This window comes from Procambarus clarkii, chromosome 42, assembly GCF_040958095.1.
Source record: "Procambarus clarkii isolate CNS0578487 chromosome 42, FALCON_Pclarkii_2.0, whole genome shotgun sequence".
Classification (NCBI taxonomy): domain Eukaryota; kingdom Metazoa; phylum Arthropoda; class Malacostraca; order Decapoda; family Cambaridae; genus Procambarus; species Procambarus clarkii.
The window spans coordinates 18,560,205-18,573,687 of record NC_091191.1 but is presented as its reverse complement, the minus strand read 5'-3'; the positions used below and the strand labels follow the sequence as shown (position 1 = coordinate 18,573,687).

Genomic DNA, 13,483 nt, shown 5'->3' with positions numbered 1-13,483 from the left:
CACACTCGGACCTTGGTAAAGCACTCAGGAGAGTGCGAAAGTCTTGGTGTAAATTCCTTACATAAATTTCACAAATACACAAGTGTGGGTTGTTATCCTGTGTTATTATGTCTGTGAGAAGACATTGCCATTACTAATAATATGTACTGTACTTTTTCAATATGTTATTCCTAAAGACTCTTCTAATGCACAAATAAATAATATGAATTGTAATTTTAATTGAATGGTATGTTCTTTTCATCAGGCAAACCAGGCAAGACAGTTGGATGACATTAGTGAGGCAGAAGACTTGACGGAATGCGCCCAGCTGTTCCTCCACAGCAGTAGTCCACTGAGTGACTGCTTCCATGCTGTTGATCCCCGACCTTACTTTACACACTGTATTAATGGCCAGAGTCACCCAGCATTCAGTGATAATGACTTGAACTCTCCTTGTAGTGTTTTATCTTCTTATCGGACCCAGTGTTGGACCCAAGGAGTCCAGCTGCCAGAACCGGAGGTGTGCCTTCCTGGTAAGTTGTTACAAGGTTCACGGCTCATCATCTTATTGCCACACTTCCTCTTTTATCAATTGCATAATTTTATAATAATCTTTTGTAAATTTAAGAAAAATGGCGTAAATATTTATTAAGATTTTGTTTAAAATTAAATTCTTTAAAATTGGGCATTTTTTGTTTAGGTATCATTGTATTCGATTTCCCAAATTTTCTGAACTATCACATTTATTTGCCCATAAAGGTAAAACCCTTTGTGTCTGTTAACCTGGACCATGAATTCGAAGCACCAGCACCACAGAATATGTGTCTAGCACCCAGGAAGGGATATATAAGGTGTTAGGTGTGGGATATATAAGGTGTGGGAAAAATGCTGTGATTGATTTATGAGAACTACTTAGGACTTGTACTTCACTAGATTAAAAATTACTGTATGTAAAAATAATACGACTGAACGTCCTAAGATAGGGTTGTAAATCCTACTCCTCTAGTCCTAGGAATGTAATAACCCGAACTGCTCTGCCCTTACTCTCCACTCTATACCCCAGCTTAACACTACTTGCAGATCACTGTGACCCTCAATGATCGGGCCAGTTAATATTGAGTCTGGAATATTAAATGAGGGGGAAGTAACAAGAGAAGGGATTATTAATCTGAATAAAAACTAAATAAACAAAAACTCATTAAACACTGCCACCACCTTCCCGCTAATATACCTGAATGTGTCTAACTTATTGACCTCTCAGGAAGGAAAGAACTCAATACTCATGAACTCAAGAGGTATAGGAATATGGGTAATAATGCTTAATGCTTGGAGGTTGAAGTCTATTTTTACTTTACTTATTGAGGATTTAAGGGTAACTCTAATATCCATGATATGGAGAAGAACACAGGGGAATTTCTAGCACAGCACATAAAAACCACAAATAAGAATGAATAACACCGCATTAATCAAAGGGAACAGATAAGTAAACACAAATTAACCTTAATACAGTTTATTATTTATTCAAATCACAGATATTGAATTCAAAACTGAAAATAAATCCTACTCTAATGAAATCTCCTACGAGGCAATAGTATGGTGGACGTAATACTATTACGATGGACATAATACTACAGCACACTTTACCTTAAATGCTGCAATCCGCCAACGATGTTGAATGGCTTGCCCTACAGTACCCCAGTTGAATCCCCAAGACACACTAACTTTATTTTACTTAACAAGCTACCAGTGGAACCAAGCTCTACCCATTTCTAAGTTTCTTAGGCCCAATTAACCCCGTCTTTCCAAGCCTATAGCCAATGGATTTGAAGCGTTGCTCTAGGCCTGAGGGACCAGCCAATGGGACGTCTGTCACTACCCTGGGGGACTCCACACACTAGGCCTCCCTGATTTTCAACCAATCAGATCCAGGCTTGACCATAAGGGTCTATTCCCCTTGACAGAGTTCTCACACGCTCACATGCCCGGACTTTGCGCCAGAGGTCCCAGACCCTGGCTGACTCTGAGTTTATGGCACCTAGGGAACCCCTTAATTCGTGACTGGTTATAGAGAGGACCGAGAAGGAGAGGAAATGGTTGGGACGGATGGATTGGGAGGGATTAGGAATAGGATAGAGGGAGGAATTAGGGAATAGGAGATTGTAAGAGGCCTGGCCTGAGACAGTTGGACAATTGTCCCTTGCCTACAGAAGACGAATTTATGACCGAAGGTGGTCAAAAAGGGAGGGGAGGGGGAACAAGGGAAGGAAAGGCGAATGAAGGAAGGGGAAGGGGGAGGCGAACAAGGAAAGGGAAGGGGAAGGGAGAGTGGTAAGGGAAAGGAGAAAGGGGAAGGGGAAGGGAGTATGGGAAGGGGGAAGGGGGACTGGGGGAGGGGAGAGCCATGATCTGCACATATCATGACAGGAAGGACAGTGGGCTGTAGGGGGCAGGTAGGTCTTTAAGAGTGAATGGAGTTGTTGATTGGAGACCCACAATCTACCTGCAGGCATTTCAACACATCAGCTTGTATTTTATACAAGGATAAGATTATAAAACTCAGTTTTGTGACTGAACACTGATTCTGTTCTAGATCAAGGATCTAAACAATATGCAGTCTAGCCTAGCTCTAAAATTCTTTCAACAGTCAATAAACAGATATTAATAAACAGAACAAGTTGTATTATACAAGTATGATATATATATATGCAAACTAGATATTATATACAATATGATATACTACTATGAAAAATTAATGTTAATTGTTATAGCAATGAATTATTTGATTAATATAAATTTATATATACAGATATATTCAAATTTATATGAAAGAGATTCAGGCATTGCGTAAATTCAAGCATGAAATAAAAAATTCAGTAACTGCAAGATTAAATTAAACTTACTGAAAATTAGAGTGTTGCCCCACAACCTAACAACTCTCAATTTATATATTGGAAATATTAAGGTAATGTTATGAAGCATGCAATTGGCCAATTTACACTCAACAATACTCTTAAAATATCTCATCCAAAAAAATGAGAACCGAAGCCTTATCTGACTAGTTGCCAGACTGAATGATTTCTCTTGAGGAGATAGGCTCTGTATTTTGTTATATCACAGCTTTGCTGCAGGACAGATACACACTGTTGTGTTTATCTTGGTTGATGTGGTGGTGGTGGCAGCGTGGCGAGTTCCTTAGTGCATGAACTTGGCCTCACTAATCTGGATATGTTATTATGTTATTTAATATTATTATGGACATATGTTGTTTATTAGTCTTCGTGGTGTAGTGGTTAAGACACTCGCTGGTCGTTTCACAAGCGCTTTGTCCTGAGTTCGTATCCTGGTCGGGGAGGATTTACTGGGCTTCAGTCCTTAACTGTAGCCTCTGTTCACCTAACAGTAAAAAGGGTACCTGGTTGTTAAACGAGTTGACGGGGTCGTATTCCGGGGAACATAGGATTAAGCAACCCGTCCTCGACTCAAGTCCATTACATCCAGTGGTTGACCCCACAGACGCATTCATGAATTTTAACATGCAATTCATTCAAAAGTGGAATTTTCTCATATATAAATTAATATTATAATATATTATATATATTATCATATTGTGCATATATAGGCATAGGTTAGATTAGGTTAGGTGTTTAGGCTCTGCTGGCGATTATTTGTATTTGTAGAACACAGATGAAGCATTTACAGCGTTGTGGTTCGAACAAAATTCGTCAGTGAAGCACTTGTTCCCGAAGTGTTCGAACGACATCAGTTGTCAGTCGTGTGTGTAAACCGTTTTTCATTCATAAACGGGGGGTTTGGCGGGTGCATGGAATCACTTTTGGATCTTTAATTGGAGGACGGGCTGGATTAAGGACTTGCCCGAAACGCTACGCGTGCTAGTGGCTGTACAAGAATGTAAGAACTCTTGTATATGTATATAAATAATTAAAATAAAATAAAAATCATGATTCAGGCGATGAGTCACAATAACGTGGCTAAAGTATGTTAACCAGACCACACACTAGAAGTTGAAGGGACGACGACGTTTCGGTCCGTCCTGGACCATACTAAAGTCGATTGACTTGAGAATGGTCCAGGACGGATTGAAACGTCGTCGTCCCTTCACCTTCTAGTGTGGTCTGGTCAAAAATCATGATTCATTTTCTAGATTACATGTATGTATATAGCCGAGGAACTCTCCGAGTGTCTAGGAAGATATCACTGGTGATATAAGATTAGTTAGTGCACAAAGTCTTGCTTGCATAATGTCTCAAGCACCACACACATGATTACACTGTTTACAAACACTTGGAACTGTCCTCGGGCGCTCTCGTGAACGATTGTTCTCTGAGTTGGCTCCTCCCTCCTCCTCTGGGAGGGAGGCCTATAAGCAATATTGACTGATTATTTTTATTGTCAAGACATTTCTACATCAGCTCCTGCTTCCTATCTACCATGGGCTCATGTTTCACTTTCAAGACGGGGTCTTACTAAACCTTTACAATTCACTCCGTCCTGATAAACAAAGACCCAAAGCCCATTCCATACACCGGCCAAACCCCAGCTGTTTATGAATGAAAAACGGTTTACAAATGACTCACAACTGATGACGTCCGAACACTTCCGGATCAAGTGGTTCGCTGACGACTTTTCTTCAAACCACAACGCTGTAAATGCTTTACCCACGTACTACAAATACAAATATTTGCCAACAAAACCTAAACACCGAACCTAACCAATACCTAAATATGTACAGTATGCTAATATGTAGTAATATTAATTTACATTTGAGAAAATTCTTATTTTGAATGAACAGCATGTTAAAGTTGATGAATGCGTCTTTGGGGTCGACCATTGGATGGAATGGACTTGGTCTGAGGACGAGTTGTACAATTAGGGTGTCCCTGGCTCACTCATACAAGGATTCCTGCTCCACCTGTACAAAGGGTTCCTTGCTTCACCTGCGGTAGGGACTCCTGTGTCGCTTCTAGAAAGCAGAACAAGATGTGAAATTATAGGAATAATAAATCATGTACAAGAAATTTTGTAACACCATGTAAAATATTCATATTTATTTTGATACATAAACATAACTCCTACTGTCTTGCAGAGGTCACTGGCATGTGCAACGTCTCAGGGGAAGCAAGGCCTAGTGGATGGTTGCACACATATCAGAAAGAAACTGAGGGATCTGCAGATATTGCTATTATAGTAGAGCTGTCAGGATGTCCTGAGGAAATCAATATTACAAAACTATTTAAAGCTCTTACTGACCAGCTGAAGAAGAGGGGAATTCGTAAGTAAAATATTTCTCAGTTATATGTTGTTGAACTCAGGTTTAGTTTGAATCCTAAAGTGAATCATTTTATTTTATTTTACTTCTGAAGATGAATTATTAAATACGATGTGGGTTTCGAAGTGTGAGATTTATATTTATTTAATTTATATGAATTTATATTTACGTTAATTTATATACTTCGATAGCAATTTGTATAATGTTAAGTGGACTGTATTTCTGCAATAATCTCATAATCTCACAAATCGATCCTCTACACATTAGGGGGGGTTTATTAGTTTATATATATGCAGCCAATCAAACTACAGTAATAGCTACATACATTGATGAGGTTCCTTATCTTATAGTACAGCAGGTTAGTCCACCAGGTATAACTAGGGTGTAGACACCAAATTATCCTCTTTGAGGTAGCTTCCATATCACCCAGTAACTGGTGCACAAAATCTTGCATCCTCGTCTTGACCTGTCAAAAGTGCGCTAGCTGTGAAGCCAGATACCTATATATGACAAGTATATCAGAGAAAACAGTACATGGAACATGAAGACCTGGCTTAATTACCTTTAGTTTGAGGCTTCCATGTGATCTAAACGGGTCACCCTATATAATGACATTAATGGCCACTAATGATAAATAATGGGTTTCGGAAAGAACACTTAACTTGATTTGTTGACAGCGTGTTGACAGATGGTACACCTTTGGTATCCATAACACTACGTCCAAGTAAAATTAACAGGAGCCGAATTTGCTCCCGTGTGAGCCTCTGGTCTCGTATAAACAATGGCTGCATCTAACACTCCATTCTATTGACGTCTGGCCGACATTGTCCAGAATGATAGGAGCCAAATTTGCTCCACACGTCTCGGAGGTGACACAACAATGGCTGCCCTCCTTCCTCCCTCACGCCTGGCCTACTTTGTCCAGATTTCAGAAAGTGATAGAAGGGTCACATTTACTCTACTTTAATATTGATAATTAAGTTAATTTATATAAGATGTTTTTATGATGGTAAAGTCCAAAGACTAATGTATTTAAGAATAATTCCCAGCAGAATAGCTGGTGAATTATAATAGTATGTGGTGATGATATCCCGTTTTCTTTAGACGGTAATTCCACTACAAGTTACGTTTTCTATGGGTAACTTGTTGGTAATACAGTTATTATCTGTATGATTATTAAATGGTGTCGGATTTTCCGACATAATTCCCCAGGGGGCTGCTCACGGGTCGAAGTCCTGTTTAGAACAGACGAACACCGATACTCCTCCTTCGAATTATTAGATTAATTTGATGTTAGTAGTTAGTAAGCACACATTTGTGCGTCTGTTCGTACAGGACGGATGTCCCGTACTAGAGTTGCAAGGGTTAGAAGTCTAATGCGATTTCATTTCCCTGTCAACTCTTGAAAGGCTAATATTCAAGCCTTATTACATATTATTTAACCCAGAAGACTGGATGTGATCAAGTACTACAGTCAAGTATGATTCAGGGACTGCAGTGAGATCAGTGACATTAGATATAACTTGAAGTTTCTTCAGGTAACTGGTCACTGATATATAAACACTGAGGCCCATGGAATACATCTTGATTAAATAATAAATGTATCAAATCAGTCATCAGATTTATTAGGGTTTAATTTAGTTAATTGATTCAGAAGATTGAATAGCTCATCATTAAAGTAAAGTATGGTTCTGAGACTGCAGTGGGTTCAGTGACATTGGTCGCAGTGACTTGTAGCTGTTTTAGGCTACTGTTCACTGATTTGCCACTGAGGCCTCATGAACTCATCTCCAGCTTTAAATGATGATACTAACATCAACTTCTGTTGGTATAGTCAGCTGTAATCTCCTTAGTATAATGCTACTGGAGAAATATAATCAGCTGACAAATTTAGATTTCTACTGGTATTGTTTATCTGCAGGCATAGGTCTCCTCAGGCTTGATACTGGGCCTGAGAGTAATTTACCTCCTGCAGAGTTTAACATGGTTATACCCTGATATTTAGTAGGGCTACCGATGAATCGATGACAATAGTCTGTCCCTACAAGGAGACCGAAGTCGTTGAGGTGATCAGACTTAATATTATCTGCCAATTTTATTCCTCTATTTCTCAGGAATTTGGCTGTTGCTCTCAGACCTTGAACTTGTAGGTCTACTGGTATTTTGTCCACCACAATGGCTTGTACTCGACAGACGTACCTGCCTAAACGTACTGATGGTTGTACCACCTGGTAGACTTGAGGTCCTGCATCTGTTACAAACCCTGAGATGTTGAATGACATCTGGGCTACAGGCCTTAATTGTAATTCATCTGCCAGCTTTTTAGTGACATATGTTCTCTGGGATCCTTGGTCAAACAACCCACGGGTATGGACCTTGGCCCTCTTATTCAGGATGGTAATTTGGGCAGTAGGCAAAGTCGTATTACCTTTAGACTTTGCCGATTGGACACTCTTTGTTGGTTGCACCTTGCAGTACTGTACTGTGGTGGGAATGCTATCTTCCACCTTGGGGTTTGGAGACGTTGTTTTGGTGTCTCTGCACAATGCTGCATGGTGCTGACCTTTGTTACACCTATTACAGGTGTGTAATTGGGTATCACAGTCCTTGATGTTATGTTTCCTGAGGCACCTCGTGCAATGTTGCAAATCTTTGAGTCGCTCAACACGGGCGTCACTATCAGGAAAATTAGAGCAGTGGTACATTGAATGTTTCTCATTGCAGAACAAACATGTTCCATAGCTTCCTGTACCCTTTGGTGTCATGTTCTTGGGTGACACAGTAACTATAGGCTTGGAGGGTCCCACTGCCTATACGCCCACACTGCTACTGTTCCACTTTGGTGTTGAATTATATTGTCTAGATTGATTTGGAGTACCTTTGGTACTCTGTGGTTTACTATTATTAGTTTCTGAGGGTTTACTTGGTGGTTTTAATTTGTCATGTGTTCGTAATTGATGAACTACTGACTTTAAACCTTCAGATATTTCATTCATGGATAAGATGCTTTTATTGTAATGAGCACTCATTTGTCTCAATATGTCCCTAGGTATTTTCTCCTGGACAATTATTTTCAAGACCCACTCAGCCCCGTTTGTATCTGCTGTCAGGCTGAGGGCATTGATCAATGATTCTACCTCCAGCTTGAAGACTTGGAGTGAATCAGCTGAAGCCTCCGGTGGGGGTAAATGCAACAGCTCATGAACTAAATGTGATGTTCTTACTTCTGGATCAGCATAATTATCCTTGAGGAGTTTTACTGCCAGATCATAGCCGTCATTAGTTAATCTCAGATGGGATACTACTGTTTTAGCCTCACCTGATAATTGGCCTTGCAAATAAGAGAATTTACTACTCTTTGGTAAAGATTGTTTTGAGTCTACAAGGTCAACGAATTTGTTCCAAAATTCGTCCCAATCTTCCTCATCTTTTCCTGAGAAAGTGGGTAAATTAATTGGAGGGAGTCGAGCTTCTGCTTGACTCGTATTAGATGCAACTGTTGTTGTTGTTGCTGTTGCCTTGTTCTGGGCAATTAATTTGACATAAGGCTGTAACGTGGCCTGAGTGTGATCTTCATAATTCGCTAGATCAACCATAATGTCGTCTATTTCTGTTTCTGATAAATTAGTGTTGGCAAGTTCAGCCACATATGTTGCTATTTGACATTTGATTTGCTCAAATTTACCTGCAGCTGCTTGATAATAGCTTTCCAGGTCAGCATAATCAACTTGAGATTGTTGTGACAAATCTTCACATTTCTTGATCTGTCTTGTTAAGTGGCCTTTAAGACCTGCAAGGGTTCTTTTCATTCTCCCTGCATTATCCATCCTGGCTAGTTGGTGAAGCCTTGTGGGGCTTGTACTTGGGCTGCTCATAATACTGAACAAGCTCTAATGGTAGCCTAGGGTAAATTCTGCACTCACTAGGCAATAATCCTACCTCTACTAGAGGTTAGCACTTAAAATTAATACACATTATATATATACAATCATCCACACTAATGATTTGAGTGATAAACCAGTGTCATTGGAAGTACCTTTAGGTTAGCTCTTCTATATCACCCTAGGATGGTAGAGACACTAATTAATCACTCAAAGGTGTAATGATCATAAGTAATTTATTATATATACAACTCAACTCGAGTTGATAAAAATTACACCCAAAATAGGGTCTGGACCATTCATTAATGGTGTTAGGTTGTTCAATATAGTACAACTGACTATTGTAATAATGGGACTAGGATGAACAATAATAGTTCAACTAGTCATATCCTACCCTGTTGTGGGTTGGCAATTAGTAAATATTATACTGTGATCACTAGTGCAATTTATATTAAATAATTCTCTATTTTGGAGAAATAATATACACAATTATTGATAATAGCCTCTTAATTAGCCTCTATGAAACTTCTAATATTATCTAGAAGTATTAAATATTATTAGTGACCTCGCGAAATAAAGTCCACAAAATTCGTAGATAATCTCTCGCGAAATGTAACACCACGAAATCCGTGAACAATCACGCGACACACAGTCACTAATTAGGCTGGCTTCAATATTAGCGCTGTCATTTCACGAAATAACACGCCACCAAATATCTGTGGGTGTGCATGAAACCGCTGACGAAGCTGAACTGGGCTGAGGGAGGCTCCTGAGCTCCCACGAGGCTTCGCCGCTGTCTTTGACTGGCTGGCCTTTGTTTAAATAACACTGCACTAGTATATTTAATGAATCCACTGGTTAACTGGTTCATCCGGTACTAAGATGACCAAATGTGGGTTCAAAGGACCGAATATTCCGGTTCCGAAGGTCCAAATAATGTGGGTTTCGAAGTGTGAGATTTATATTTATTTAATTTATATGAATTTATATTTACGTTAATTTATATACTTCGATAGCAATTTGTATAATGTTAAGTGGACTGTATTTCTGCAATAATCTCATAATCTCACAAATCGATCCTCTACACATTAGGGGGGGTTTATTAGTTTATATATATGCAGCCAATCAAACTACAGTAATAGCTACATACATTGATGAGGTTCCTTATCTTATAGTACAGCAGGTTAGTCCACCAGGTATAACTAGGGTGTAGACACCAAATTATCCTCTTTGAGGTAGCTTCCATATCACCCAGTAACTGGTGCACAAAATCTTGCATCCTCGTCTTGACCTGTCAAAAGTGCGCTAGCTGTGAAGCCAGATACCTATATATGACAAGTATATCAGAGAAAACAGTACATGGAACATGAAGACCTGGCTTAATTACCTTTAGTTTGAGGCTTCCATGTGATCTAAACGGGTCACCCTATATAATGACATTAATGGCCACTAATGATAAATAATGGGTTTCGGAAAGAACACTTAACTTGATTTGTTGACAGCGTGTTGACAGATGGTACACCTTTGGTATCCATAACACTACGTCCAAGTAAAATTAACAGGAGCCGAATTTGCTCCCGTGTGAGCCTCTGGTCTCGTATAAACAATGGCTGCATCTAACACTCCATTCTATTGACGTCTGGCCGACATTGTCCAGAATGATAGGAGCCAAATTTGCTCCACACGTCTCGGAGGTGACACAACAATGGCTGCCCTCCTTCCTCCCTCACGCCTGGCCTACTTTGTCCAGATTTCAGAAAGTGATAGAAGGGTCACATTTACTCTACTTTAATATTGATAATTAAGTTAATTTATATAAGATGTTTTTATGATGGTAAAGTCCAAAGACTAATGTATTTAAGAATAATTCCCAGCAGAATAGCTGGTGAATTATAATAGTATGTGGTGATGATATCCCGTTTTCTTTAGACGGTAATTCCACTACAAGTTACGTTTTCTATGGGTAACTTGTTGGTAATACAGTTATTATCTGTATGATTATTAAATGGTGTCGGATTTTCCGACATACGAAGTACTTAATGAAATTCCAATCTTAATCGTTCCTTCGTAGTTGACATTGTCACAATGTTCATCACATGTTAATTTCTTCGTGATTTACACAAAGATTTTATATATGTTACAAACTTATGCATATAATGGGGTGGTAGGAGAGGACGATATGTGTCAGTGCACGAGAGAGTCCGACAAGGCTATCCCGGGTGCTGCATATCGTCTTCTTTGAGGCTTATGGGCCCTTATTGGTAATGGGTAATATATATATATATATATATATATATATATATATATATATATATATATATATATATATGACGTACCTAGTAGCCAGAACGCACTTCTCAGCCTACCATGCAAGGCCCGATTTGCCTAATAAGCCAAGTTTTCATGAATTAATTGTTTTTCGGCTACCTAACCTACGTAACCTAACCTAGCCTAACTTTTTCGGCTACCTAACCTAACTTAACCTATAAAGATAGGTTAGGTTAGGTTAGGTAGGGTTGGTTAGGTTCGGTCATATATCTACGTTAATTTCAACTCCAATAAAAAGAAATTGACCTCATACATAATGAAATGGGTTGCTTTATCATTTCATACGAAAAAAATTAGAGAAAATATATTAATTCAGGAAAACTTGGCTAGGTTAGGTAGGGTTGGTTAGGTTCCGTCATATATCTACGTTAGTTTTGACTCAATTTAAAAAAAATTAACTCATACATAGTGAAATGGATAGCTTTGTCATTTCATTAGAAAAAAAATTTAAAAATATATAAATTCAGGAAAACTTGGCTTATTAGGCTCTATCATATATACATTTGAAACTGTGTAGATATGATAGAGCCCAGTAGGCTCAGGAATCTGTACACCAGTTGATTGACAGTTGAGAGACGGGACCAAAGAGCCAGAGCTCAACCCCCGCAAACACAACTAGGTGAGTACAACTAAGTGAGTACCTGTTGTGTATATCTGACCCAGATCGGCTACCAAGCTTCGTAACTGCAGTAGGTCCTGGTTGATACCTGGTTGATGGGGTTCTGGGAGTTCTTCTACTCCCCATGCCCGGCCCGAGGCCAGGCTCGACTTGTGAGAGTTTGGTCCACCAGGCTGTTGCTTGGAGCGGCCCGCAGGCCCACATACCCACCACAGCCCGGTTGGTCCGGCACTCCTTGGAGGAATAAATCTAGTTTCCTCTTGAAAATGTCCACGGTTGTTCCGGCAATATTTCTTATGCTTGCTGGGAGGACGTTGAACAACCGCGGACCTCTGATGTTTATACAGTGTTCTCTGATTGTGCCTATGGCACCTCTGCTCTTCACTGGTTCTATTCTACATTTTCTTCCATATCGTTCACTCCAGTACGTTGTTATTTTACTGTGTAGATTTGGTACTTGGCCCTCCAGTATCTTCCAGGTGTATATTATTTGATATCTCTCTCGTCTTCTTTCTAGTGAGTACATTTGGAGGGCTTTGAGACGATCCCAATAATTTAGGTGCTTTATTGCGTCTATGCGTGCCGTATATGTTCTCTGTATTCCCTCTATTTCAGAAATCTCTCCTGCTCTGAAGGGGGAAGTGAGTACTGAGCAGTACTCAAGACGGGACAACACAAGTGACTTGAAGAGTAAAACCATTGTGATGGGATCCCTGGATTTGAAAGTTCTCGTAATCCATCCTATCATTTTTCTGGCTGTCGCAATATTTGCTTGGTTATGCTCCTTAAACGTTAGGTCGTCAGACATTATTATTCCCAAATCCTTTACATGCTGTTTTCCTACTATGGGCACATTTGATTGTGTTTTGTACTCTGTATTATGTTTAAAGTCCTCATTTTTACCGTACCTGAGTACCTGGAATTTATCACTGTTAAACATCATGTTATTTTCTGATGCCCAGTCGAAAACTTTATTAATATCAGCTTGAAGTTTTTCAATGTCCTCAGCCGAGGTAATTTTCATACTGATTTTTGTGTCATCTGCAAAGGATGATACGAAGCTGTGACTTGTATTTTTGTCTATATCTGATATGAGAATAAGGAAAAGCAGCGGTGCAAGGACTGTACCCTGAGGTACAGAGCTTTTCACTGCACTTGGACTAGATTTTATATGGTTGACAGTTACTCGCTGAGTCCTGTTTGACAGAAAACTGAGTATCCAGCGTCCTACTTTACCGGTTATTCCCATTGACTTCATTTTGTGTGCTATCACGCCATGGTCACATTTATCGAAAGCCTTTGCGAAGTCCGTGTATATCACATCAGCATTCTGTTTCTCTTCTAATGCCTCAGTGACTTTGTCGTAGTGCTCAAGTAGCTGTGAGAGGC

General features: G+C 39.5%; 1 protein-coding gene across 1 annotated transcript in view; it reads left to right on the top strand.

Moving 5' to 3' along the window:
* Nucleotides 1-13,483, top strand: part of LOC138373609 (apolipophorins-like) — a 106,563-nt gene that overhangs the window by 40,868 nt on the left and 52,212 nt on the right. Inside the window, exons 4-5 of the mRNA XM_069339926.1 lie at nt 245-512; nt 5,084-5,269. Of these exons, the coding sequence (XP_069196027.1) occupies nt 245-512; nt 5,084-5,269 (454 nt within the window). The remainder of the gene's footprint in view (nt 1-244; nt 513-5,083; nt 5,270-13,483) is intronic.